Source organism: Wolffia australiana, chromosome 9 (genome assembly GCF_029677425.1).
Source record: "Wolffia australiana isolate 7733 chromosome 9, ASM2967742v1".
NCBI lineage: Eukaryota > Viridiplantae > Streptophyta > Magnoliopsida > Alismatales > Araceae > Wolffia > Wolffia australiana.
The window spans coordinates 12,772,934-12,785,881 of record NC_135843.1 but is presented as its reverse complement, the minus strand read 5'-3'; the positions used below and the strand labels follow the sequence as shown (position 1 = coordinate 12,785,881).

Sequence of the window (12,948 nt, the reverse complement as noted above, 5' to 3'; positions counted from 1 at the left end):
GAGAACTATGATCTTTGGCTTTGCAACTGAAACATTTCCTTGTATCTGAGAAAACTTTTCTTGTATCTGAGAGGAAGGAACCATGATCTGATATGAATGAGTCGAATATGTATTTAATGATTGACCAGTATAAACATCAATAAATCTGAATTTGAATAGTCTCTCCTAAAGAAATAAGTGATTCAACTATCAAAATTGTACCTAATGGAAAGTAGCATGTGACTTGAAGGGCATGATCCCTTTGGTGGATCTTATATCTGCCATTTTTCTCTAAATGAGGATGCCATCATGTCAATATGGTATGTTCTGAATTACTGGGGACCCAAATTTTTGGGATTCGAGGTAAATTTTACTGAAGGAACCTCAAGTATAAAATAATGATTGATTTATGATATGTGGGTCAAATCTAGGGCTAATGCCTACTATAAATATATGTATTCAATGAAAGAACATAAAATAGAGGATAAGAATTCATCAACTCAGGTTATTGAAATACCTAGGAAAGGAATTGTGATTGAAAGGTAAATGTACCAATTATTTGATTGATATACCAATTATTATAATACCTTAGCTGGTGCTTAAAGAGCATCAGGGTGATGGGTGACGCCAATGGCATGAGTGGGTGGAGTGGATGAATGAGATACCATGGTTGAGAGCGGTGGAGGTGGTGTCAGATACTCGCCGACAAGCAATGGAGTAGTAAATAAAAGGATGATGATTGTACCGTTGACAGTGGAGATGGAGATGAAGAGCATACAAACCTCGTCTTAGCGCGCCCAAAGGGCCGAGTGGTGATTTCTCTTCATGTGTCTTGATCTGAATCATTCATTCACACCATCAATCATTCACTCTTACAATGAAAGATCAAACACAGACAAGACCTTCAATTAGAAAATCATTCTGTTAATTATAATTAGGAACAAAGCCAAGGGTGCCTATTTTATAACCATGTGGGGTTCTATTTATAAATCCAAGATGTTGGGTGGATAGAAGCCATGAGTATGTAGCAACCCTCAAACTGCCAGCCTCAATTTTGAAGTTAGATATGATGGTTTGAATTTCGAGCAATCTCATCAACCCAGTTCTCTCTCTTCCAATTTTCTCTCTCTTCTCTTTTGAGTGGTGGCTTTCAAGTGTAGCCTGCATATCTAGGTCTCAAAAAGTCAAAATTGTAATTAAAAATATCTAAAATAATTTCAAAACTATATTTCCTAGCTTAAAATTTTATTTAAGATAATAAAATTTTATAAAATATTAAAAGATCTTGGAAATTTATAATATGATATTCAAAATATAGCTACCTATTTAAAATATTTAAATAAAAATTTAATGACTGGTAAAATTATTTTTTCATGAAATTAATGTGTAACAATATATTAAAATATCTTAGAATCAATAGAAATTTGAAATTCATTCTAAAAGTTTACTAAATCATTTTAAACATTAATAACATGTACTTAAAATCATTTTAATCAAAATGTGCACATAAGATGCATGAATTTATGACATAACATAACATGATATTTATGATTATAACTCATAGATGGCATTGAATTTCGAGAAATAAGGAGTTGGATTTAGATTAATTATTAAATCATTGATTTAACATTGAAAAAGGTCATACAAATGCTCAAATGTCATCCAAAAGAGAAACTTTTGTCAATAACATGAACACTTTTTTGTCTTTTCTTATTAATTGGCTTCAAGTGGTTAAATATCTCAGAACTAATGGATATCACATGAATGTTAAAGATTTCCAACATCTACCTCTTGGCTCATATAGAGTGTGATGAGGTGTGTTCATAAAGTTTTAATATTTAAGTTTAATCTCATTTAAGATATATTTATAATATGATATGGTGTAAAATTAAGTCATTATCATTATGAAAATTTGTATATCCGTTAGAGAAACACAATTACAATTCAATAATTTCATGAAAAATGGTGCTGGGTTCCAATATTAATTTATCACATCAACTGATTCATAAAATGTTTATACTGAAACAAAATTATAATGCTATTATACTGTGAATACTCCTAAAATATTGATCTATGCATCAATATTTAATCTTTTTACTTTAGGCATTAATATTTGAAATACTTTACGCATAAAATAAGTTATATTTGATCTTTTTATTTAGTATATGAGTTTTGGATCATGATTTAGTAATGTGACCAATATTATGATCATGATTTAGTCAGTTATATCACGTTTATATTTAGTGAGTTCGTAAACTACCTGGAAAAAATGCATGATATTAAGTTTGTTCATTGATGTATTTAGATTAAAATTTCATTTAATTTAAAAGAATGGTATTTAATAAAAATAAATAATAAATATGATTATAAAAGATTTGAAAAATAGCAAGGCTATCATAAAGCTCCTAAATGACTTTATAATTAAATTTAATTTTATTATTAATAAAAACTGAATATCTATCTATGATGTATATTTATTAATTATGTAAAATATAAATGAGTAAGAAAAATATGTTGGCATTATAAATTTATATTTATAAATTTATAGTCATAGTCATATTTGAGTGTTAAATATCAATTCAGCCATGAGCAATTCATAGAAAGTGTTTGTAAGTATATAATGTAGAGAGTTAATAAATATTTGAGATACATTTGAGTTTTAACTTTCGTCAAACTTTCAATGGCACGCACACAACAGATTTAGAATCCACGTATTTTTGCATACAGAAATAAGAAACCTAGGATGGAACTGGTGAATCATATTATTAGGTTTATATCTTTGCATATGTGTAAATACCTTCTCAATTTCGAGATATTGGAGTTCCTAGACATTTATAACTTTATATTTTGTATCTTGGCAAGAGGCCTCGCTTCTACATCCTTTTTCAAGAGTTTATCTTTAATAATTTTTATGTAACAAACTGGTATTTTATGTCCAAAAGTATATCCATTCAAACGTTTACCATATAGATAATATCAAATAAAGAGTAATGTATTTACTATAATTTCTGTAAAGTTAACTATGTAAATTTAGATTTCAAGTTAAACTATGGTTTATTATCTTTTATTTCTTAACCCGAGTATTAATACCAACTTGAATGAAATTCATAACGTCCTTAATATTACCAATCTCACTCATAGCATAATTTATATTATCTTATTACATAATTCTAAATTTTATTTTTACATATTCATGAACGTAATTTACACCCTGAATATTTCCTAGTTATAGTTGTTAAGTCCAAGTTTAAGGTAGTTTTTTTTAATTAATTTTCTTTAGTTAAATAAATCATAATTATGATAAGGGAACACAAATTTATTTATCATTGATTTTAACAATACTACAAATGTATATGGTGTTTATTTCCTGAAAACTCTCCAAAACTGATTTTCAAACAGTTTATTCCCTCTTCAATTATGAAGTTAAAACATATGTTATTAATAATGATGTAATCTTAAAATTTATTTATTCAGATCCCTCAAAAATTATTTGTTGTTTTTATTAGCTTACACCTTATTATGGTACTAAAGGGTTGTATTATATTATTATTACATAATTATGAGTAGCTCATACAAGATTTACTCATAAATATCCAGATAAAAAAAATCCTTGTTCTATCAACAGTTTTTCCCATTTAAATTGAACTAAAAATTAGTTTCTAAATTCAATAAACTCTACGTTAGGAGTCATTTTGGAAACATAACAATATTTTGCTTGTGCAAGGACTAGGCATAATTTTTGATATTGAAGTGTGGAACTAAGACACAATCAATGCATGAAAGTTGAAAACCCAATGTCTGAGTTTATATGTTGAAGCCCAATTGTCATCACCACAGAAAGTATTTTCATCATCATCCTTAAACTTAAAACAAAAATTATTGGTATTATGTGTCATTGAAAGGTAACAAAAAATATTTCATAAATGAAACTCTATGATTGGCCCCTCCCAGACGGTTGAATTATTTTTTACTCTAAAAAGATACACATTTATTATTAGCGAAAGAAAACGGCAACATGGGACATATTTTTTGCAAGCCTACATATTTTATCACATATTTTTCCATTTAAAAACTCAAAACTTGAATATGAGGGTGATGCCAGAACACAAGGTCTTGGATATTGAATTATGTTCCCTAGATGTAACATTTCTTAGATCAGTATGAATTATTGAATTATGTCTCTACATCTCAATATGTCTCCTCGCCAAGTAAAAATGTATATTAAGTAATCAAATGAAATACTCATAAACAGAAAAAAATTACTTTTTAATTGATTTTTTAGATTTTTCCAATCCCATACAGCTGGATACAATTTAAATTCATGACTTCATAAGATAACAGGTAATAAATTATCACATCACAGCAATTTTGCATTGAGCATGCGCTACAGGAAGGCAAGATGATCCCACAGTAAGAACTTCTTGATTAAGCTCTATGGTATACTATATAATCAATGATGCCAGATGTTCCTCTGATTGAAAATGCTCTGGGGGTAACATTCCTGTGAATTCATCTCCTTAAACAGATAGTAAATATGATGGATCAAGGTGAAATTAAGATTAAAATCATTGCAACCTAGCTCTAATTGGTTTCATGAAAGACAAAGTGAGACATATTTTGAGGTACACATAGCTGAGTTGTTTTCTGAATAAAAACTGTGGGTAGATTTTTATGTTCTAGTTGAGTTATAGTTTTCTCCTTTGTGGAGACTTTGCAAATGCAAGCTTACTCTCAATAAAAAGTGGAAGTTATTAGAAAGGGTAAGGATGATACTGGAAACAAAACTCAGGTTAATGAAACCATCTAAATGATGAAATCAGTTAGGATTCTTCAAACTCCATGTAACTCTAATATAAAATTGCACATACTGATCTAAGAAATGTTACATCAGTTCCTCAGATATACGGGCATAATTTTATTACATTAAAAATCCAAGTATGGGCAAAGGTCCCTCTATCTTCCTAGTTTTCCTTGATTTTGAGATTTGATAATCTGTTAACCCCTTTCTGCAAGAGATCGGTAAGTGGACTAATGGATTTAATTTTACCTTAGATACAATTTGGTGGAAAGTATCTCACTATTATAATATTGCATTCTATGATTTTAAGTTTTTGTTGTGTATTCTTCTTGTGTCGGAGTTTTCCCAACAAAGGCAAAACTCAAGATCAAATTAAAAAAATTGAAATAATGATCCAAGACACCCTCATCTCCAATGTCTTTTGTCCACCTTCCTCCTTCCCTCATGATCCTAGATTAAGGACCAAACTTTTAGATTTACATGTGCATTGAAAGACACATGATATGAGATTGAGACACTGCCACAATGAGACTTTGTGCCATTGCAGTCAGTAACTATAATTGATGAATACTATAAAGAAAATTTAGTGCCCAAATGTGATACGATCCTCCTCTCCCTGTTGTGTCTAGGAGTACTTTCGTCATTTTTCCACTATGCTTGTATTTTCTTTTAAATAGGGCAGCATTCCCTTTTGGAGGGAAGACAAGGAAGTATAATCACATTGGTTCCTCTGTCTCTGCCATGCGACGTCCATCCAGACGACGAGCCGCCCCTGAGCGGCGTACACCCCACCAGGGCCTCCCCTCCTCTCCTCTCACCGAAGATCAATCCACCGTCTTCTGTCTGTTTGCCGACGACAATTCTGGCCGGCGTCTTCGTCCTCCCTCCTTGACACAAACTCATGTGCTATCAAACTATCATCCTCAACCCCATTGTTCCTTCTATTATTTTGAGTTGTCAGCAGCACACCAGATGGGTATTACTGGTATTTCTCCAAAACATGGGAATAGGATAGTCATTCCCATGACTAGGCATGGGATAGTCATGGGAAGGATGAGATAAAAAAATTGATTGCATGTCTATTACCCGACGGCAAGAGAGTTCTGAGTAGACATGGTTGTTCTTCTCTGTTCGTCTAGAACGAACAAAAAATTTCGCACAAAAGAACAGCACACGGCCTTGTTCTTTGTTCTGTTCTTTTTTTTTTCAAAACGAACAAAATTCGCACATTCGAAAAAAACTAGAACATAATTCGCACAAAGCGAACAAAAGAGCCGCACACGGGTCTGTGCGATGTTCTGTTCGAATTCGTTTTTGTTCTGTTCGAAAAACCGAACAGAACAAACAATTCGCACAAATTTGCACAAAAAAAACCGAACGACCACGTCTAGTTCTGAGCCATGTTTCTGTGATTAACTACGATAATTTATCATAAGGTAACCTGTTAAAAAGATTCAGGGTGTGAGACTCCCCAATTGAGAACATATGAGCGAGGCTTTGCCGACTGACAACACCTTTCTCTAGAGCCTCAAGCCGAAACCCACTAAAGTCCTAAAGCCTAAGGTGGGCAGAAAGCCATACTCCTTTCCTATCCGACATGGCTCCATCATCAGTCATTTGACATAATCCCCCATTCAAAGAGGATGTTTCGCTCATGTCACAACCGTAAGCATGTGGATTAGTCTTCATCCCCTTGCCGGGATTCCGGCTACGAAAGGGCACAGATCAGTGAATTTTTATTAACTGGGGGGAAACTTTCCAGTTTCTAGTAATCATTTGAGTTATTGAAAACACATCTTCTCCTTATCCCCAACAAGAATCATCCAGTCAATCACAGCATTCTCGTCTTGACGGAATGATGAGATAACAAAAAACCAAAGAGACGGTGACATATTTCTTCTGCTTGAAGTGATTTGGCTTCAGAATGTAATTCTACCACAATTGATGCACTTCTCAAATAGTTGAATACATGGTAAATGAAAATATCAGATAAGCGATAGAAACGTATTATTCTCATGATAAACTAAAAATGATTAGATGAAGCTTGAATCTAATGGAGCCCCCAAATCCAAAAAAGCATAAGAAAGAACAAGCATACAGAATGAGAAAAGCTCGTCTCGACGTAAATCTCTAAGTGGAAACTCGTCGCAAAAAGTTTTAGAAATTAGAAATTCTAAGTCCAGACACATAGCAGACGCAAGATTAGAGCCCTAGTTCACTGACCGATTGGAGACATCACATCAGCAACTAAACCTGCTCTAGCTCCTTGAGGAAGTCCACATTGTCAACAAAAACCTGAATAAATGACAGTTTCATGGTCAGCTGAAAATTTTATTAACAATATATCACAAGAAAAAATATCAAAAAACCAATGGTTGCTGGTTGATCAAGTTTAATCAAGTTCTGTCTCAATCTATTAATTACTGTTCCATCATTACTTATTCGTGTTTGATGAAAGAACAAACAGCTTGAGTTGTATCCAGAGAAAAAGAAAGAATTTTTCTTCACAAACAAGGACTGGAAAGTTGCATTCAATAATAGGCAGATTTCGACGAGCCAAGAGAGATATTTCCCAGTTGCGGCATCAAAAATAAGATAAACCGTGAAATTTATAGCAATTTTTCACTAGAATAAGACATTAAATTTGTGATTATCAAGATGCAACACCAGAATGACACCAGCTAAAGGACAACAAGGAGTGATCATTTTGCCATCGTAAGTTTTACTATAATCACCATTGTCATCATCATCTGTCTATGAAGACTATGAAGACTCATCATTGTCATCATCGTGTGAATGTGGCTATTGAAGATAATTCGGATGTGTCATTGTGATCATCATTCTTCCTGTGGAATGACAAGGATAGCGGTGATGATGATGGATGATGTGAATCATTTACAAACTTTTCTTCCGTAGATGTGACTCTCCCAATCCAACATGACAACGATGATGATGATGATGATGACAAGGACAATGAAAATTGGCAGTCATCCTCGTCAGTGGACTGCACGATGGATGACAATGGCGGCCCATGATGATTACAACTCTTCATCATCAACCATTCCAGCCTACAAAAAGATGATGAGTCATCATCCTCAATGTCACTCATTCATGCTTATCAACAAAGACAATGAAAATGATATTGCCCTTGTCAATACCCGTGGTAAAAAGTAGAGGTAAAAAATGATATTTTCATAGGAAACCTCAGCTTCTACAAACGGATGACGAGGTGATGATGGCAAGTTCTCATCATCAGCATCCTCATCATCCTCATCATCATTAGTTCAATTCTACAATGACATGTGGGGGAGTTGATGACTCATTATTGTCATCATTCATTCAATGTCTGGACGACGATGATAATAACACCAACCATATCCAGAGGAATAGAAATGCACACAAATCTCACCACTTTCCAGCCGTCAGGGTCAAGGAAAGATGTGATCTTCGTGTTGATCCCGGGGATAGGTCCTGGCTGCCGTGTAATCTTCCCTCCCAATTCTTGCGTCACAGCGTTAACAATCTCAGCGCTCTTATAAACGTCAGTTGTGCTTATAGCCACCTGTCAATTGAAAAAAAAAAATCAGCTCAAATTAAGAGAAAACAATTTAAACGATTATTACTATTATTTTAAGGGTCTTATTTCAAAGGTAACTGTGCTGTACTTACCTGCGCATATGCATTACCCTTGGTGTATTCCGTGACATCATAATTATAAGTTAGCTCCAAAACTGTGGTTTCATGTTCTTCTGCGTAGCCCAGCATGGCAAGTGTGTACTGCAAGAAAAAAGTATAAAGAGAGACCCAAGAGATGCGACACTGGGAAAATCAAAAGATGCTTGTTTTTTTATCAGATCTAAAATAGTTTACCTTGTGAGCCGGCCTGTCTACTTTCCTCAGCAATTTCATACCACATGCCTACAAGAAAATGATTCAGTGGCGTAAGAAAACGAGCAAAAATCTTAAGAGAAAAGAAGGTTAGTCTCCTCCGCAGAACTTGAGGAACACTAGCCACAGACGTAAAATCGGAGAAGCTTCAAGACGAATATGTAAATAATAGGCTGCCCGTTGTTCTGATGTTTTCACATTTATTTTCTTAATTAACATTAGTCAAAATTAATATTGATTGATCTGAAAAAAATGATTTCAACATTCGATAAACTGAAAAGTACTCAAACAGGGGGAAAAAATATTAGGGAAAATTAATCGGGAAGCCCTTTTCATAAATATTTTACCATCAAGGCTGACCTGTTTAAACTCAAGAAAAAAGATTGATTGTTACCTTTTCATAAAATCTGATGGACTTGTCCAGGTTGCCAACGCGAAGCATGACTTGGCATAAAGGTTCAGGCGTGTGATCCCTTTGGATGATCTCAAACAGGTAACCATCGGGATCCTGGACAAAGGCAATCACACTCGTCCCACCCTTGACGGGGCCCGGTTCCCGGGTAACCTTCCCGCCCTTCTCACTAACGTTTTCGACAAACTTATAAACCTTTGGAAAAGTAACATTTCGATTTATGAATGTAAAATAATATTTAAAAAATGCATTAACTTAAAGGAGTCTAGAAGGAGAAACTGACATCTTCAGTCGCGATAGCGAAGTGTCCAAACCCCGTGCCAATCTCATATTTATCAACGCCGTAGTCTGTACATACCCTTTAAGTGTGAGAAATCGATGAGTAATATAAGAGAAGATATATGAATCAAGAAACCTATAGAATCAAGAAAAACTTATAGAGTAGGGGTTAGAGATTGGCATGTCCGGTTGACATTAACATCAGTGGACGGTTGGCAACTTGATGATTATTGTCTCAAGAACAAACGTCCATAAATTCAAAAGAATTATGACATCGTCAACATCAATATCATATGTGACGATTGACATTCAAGGGACATTGATGGGTTGTTCACCTGTTGAAGAATATCTGCCCCTTTAATTTAACTACGATGTTTGAGAATTTTTTCAAATCAACATCAACCGTCTGCAGTACCGTCAAGGTCAATAGTCAACTGGGATGGCTGACGGTTGGTTGAGGAGTGAGAAACCCTAATTGGGATACAAGAAAAGAGGGATGTAAAATCTAATAAAAAAGACATTGTCCCAATCTGCAAAATCCCTCTTGCAAGAAGTCCCAGGCCCCGGTTTTATCACTGTCAAGTTGTAACAGAAAAAGAGTTTATCTTAGTAAATAATATATTTAAATTCTTCTTGCACATTAAAATTTAATAAAGAAAGTTAAATGCAAAATTTTAGATTCAATCAGAAGTCAGAAAGGGGGATGATCATACTGTAGGTTAGTTCTACGACGAAATGAGAATCTTCAGGACCGAAACCAAGAAATGCATTGGAGTATTTCTCTTCGGGGATATCCCTTTGCCTGAGTAGCTTCATGCCGAAGCATTCTGTATAAAACCTGCCAGATGCATCCGGGCAAAAGTTTATGACCAGATGAAGGCATAACGACATATAAAAAATCACAAAAATTCTTTAAGAAAAGTGTACTTTATGGTACGTTGAAGATCTCCAACTCGATAAACAGCGTGTAGGAAACGTTTTTTATCCTTGTGTGACCATTCCAGAGCTGCGTCTGCACTCAAAGGAACAGCTCCTTCTGATGACATTGTTTATTCACCTGAAAGAATGAAATTGCATCCTTAAAGGATAGGAATAAAATAAAATGGAGATTAAGGGCCAATTTGCAAGCATCGCAAACGATATCTACTCTAAGTACTCATCAATTAATTAAATACAAATTAAAATCCGAATCAGATAAAATCAACATTAAATTCTAGTGGTCGGAGTATCACACTTTCATTTTGCAACTGAATTCAAAGTCAAAGCGCGTACAATAGGTTGTAATGACGACAGAAAGCACTCTAGGAAGAGAAAGATTGCGTAGACTAAAACAAAACGAGTTTCTCGCTATTCCAGTACCGCAAATGAAAATTGGAGATAGAAAGTCAAATGTTAAACACTCATCAAATTTGTTACCCTCGATTCAGGAACTGCGTTGAAACTTAATCGCAGAATAAAATCAGGTTCAGATAAAGTCAACATTAAACTACAGAGCTCGTGAGTACAACATTTCAATTTTGTAACTGACTTCAAAGTCGAAGCGCTTGACAACAGAAAGAGCTCTAGGAAGCAAACGATCACGTAGATTAAAAACAAAACGAGTTTGTCGCAATCTCAGCATCAGAGAAGAAACGGAGCAAGTCCAATGTTTAAGAATCCAGAACGGTACTTAGTCAAACACTCGTCAATACATTACCCTCTATTAGGTACCGCGTTGAAACTTAATTGCAAATTAGAATCAGAATCAGATGAAATCAATATTAAACTACAGCGCTCGTGAGTACAACATTTCGATTTTGGAACTGAATTCGAAGGCGAAGCGTTTACAATTGCTTGTAATGACAACAGAAGACACTCTATGAATTGAATAATTGCATAATTGAGAACAAAAACCAGATTTAATTTCAAATTAAAATCAGAAGCAGATAAAATCAGCATTAAATTACAGCGATCGTGAGTACAACATAGCAATTTTGGACCTGAATTCGAAGTCGAAGCGCTCACAATTGCTTGTAATTACAACAGAAAACACTCTAGGAACCGAACGATCGCGTCATTAAAAAAGAAATAGAAATTTAATCGCAAATTAAAATCAGACTCAGATCAAATCAACATTACATTACAGTGCACGTGAGTACAACAATTCAATTTCGGAAGGGAATTCAAAGTCGAAGAGCTTTTTTTTTACGTCGAAGCGCTTACAATTGCTTGTAATGGCAATAGAAAACACTCTAGGAACCGAAAAATCGCGTAATTTAAAGGAAAAACAGAAAACTAAATTGCAAATTAAAATCAGAATCAGATAAAGTGAACATTAAATTATAGTGCTCGAGAGTACAACATTTCAATTTTGGAACTGAATTTGAAGTCGAAGCGCTTACAATTGCTTGTAATGACGACTGAAAACACTATAGGAAGCGAGCAATCGCGTAATTTAAAAAAAAACAGAAAAATAAATTGCAAATTAAAATCGGAATCAGATCAATCAACATCAAATTACAGTGCTCGTGAGTACAACATTTCAATTTTGAAACTGACTTCGAATTCGAAGCGCTTACAATTGCTTGTAATGGCAACAGAAAACACTCTTAGAAACCGAACAATCGCGTAATTTAAAAAAAAAACAGAAAACTAAATTGCAAATTAGAATCGGAATCAGATCAAATCAACATGAAATTACAGTGCTCGTGAGTACAACATTTCAATTTTGAAACTGAATTCGAATTCGAAGCGCTTACAATTGCATGAAATGACAACAGAAAATACTCTAGGAAGCGAACGATCGCGTAATTTTTTAAAAACCAAACGAACTTGTCGCAATCGGAGCACAAGAAGTGAATCAAAAACAAGTGGAGAATCAAGATACCAGGATTACTTCCACGATCGCACTCTCTTGGATTTGTCTGCAGCTACTCGAAAGCGACAACGTTTAAAGCGAGTGAAGTCGAACTGAGCTTCTTATACGTGGCAACATCTCTGTCTCTCGCGAAACCGAACAAATAAACGGTCGGATAATGCCCACTTGGTAACTTCGCGGATGATCGAACGGTTGACGTAATATTATCGACTATAATGAACCCAGTCAGAAATTAGGGGTATATTCATATCCTCATTTCTGATATAGTTCAAGGCAGGCTGATGTCATGCTCAACTTTCTAATATTCGATTTTAAACTAGTGTTAATTAATTGCATATCACATAAGTATTTGATTTTTTAAATTTCTCTTGCATCAACAAATTGCTACTTAAATTTATCCAACGAGTGCATGGCAGTCGTATCTTATGTAATAAATTAATCATAACTAAAAATTCATTCTGCTATTTTTTTGAATAATTTTAAACTATAATTAACTCATAATAATAACTAAGTATTGCCTCATGGATCAAATTTTTAAAACAAAATTAAATCTGATGAATGCGTTCTGATGAACTATTCATAACAAAATGCATGACAAACCCATTTTTAATAATTTTAAATTATTGTAAACAATAATACATTAACTATGGAAATTAAAATTTTAAAATATTGATGTATGCATCAATATGTAGGCAATCAAATTAGTCCACTGAGTGCACATGTAATAAATTAAAA

At 33.9% G+C, this 12,948-nt stretch overlaps 1 protein-coding gene across 1 annotated transcript; it reads right to left on the bottom strand.

The window, feature by feature from the left end:
* Positions 1–6,821: 6,821 nt before the first annotated feature.
* LOC144707800 (lactoylglutathione lyase GLX1-like) lies at positions 6,822–12,378 on the bottom strand. Its single transcript, XM_078581048.1, has 9 exons — positions 12,223–12,378; positions 10,284–10,413; positions 10,070–10,194; positions 9,361–9,425; positions 9,060–9,272; positions 8,648–8,695; positions 8,447–8,554; positions 8,187–8,339; positions 6,822–7,072 (listed from the first exon to the last, which is right to left on the bottom strand). Exons 2-9 carry the CDS (start codon positions 10,400–10,402, stop codon positions 7,025–7,027), a joined length of 879 nt encoding a protein of 292 aa, XP_078437174.1. The 5' UTR covers positions 10,403–10,413; positions 12,223–12,378; the 3' UTR covers positions 6,822–7,024.
* Positions 12,379–12,948: the final 570 nt, after the last annotated feature.

Coding starts and splice junctions, on each gene's coding strand:
- LOC144707800 (XM_078581048.1), bottom strand. CDS start 10,402: ATGTCATCAGAAGGAGCTGTTCCTTTGAGTGCAGACGCAGCTCTGGAA. Junction 10,195..10,283: donor GATCTTCAACGTACCATAAA/GTACACTTTTCT, acceptor TGCATCTGGCAG/GTTTTATACAGAATGCTTCG. Junction 8,555..8,647: donor TAGACAGGCCGGCTCACAAG/GTAAACTATTTT, acceptor TTTTTCTTGCAG/TACACACTTGCCATGCTGGG.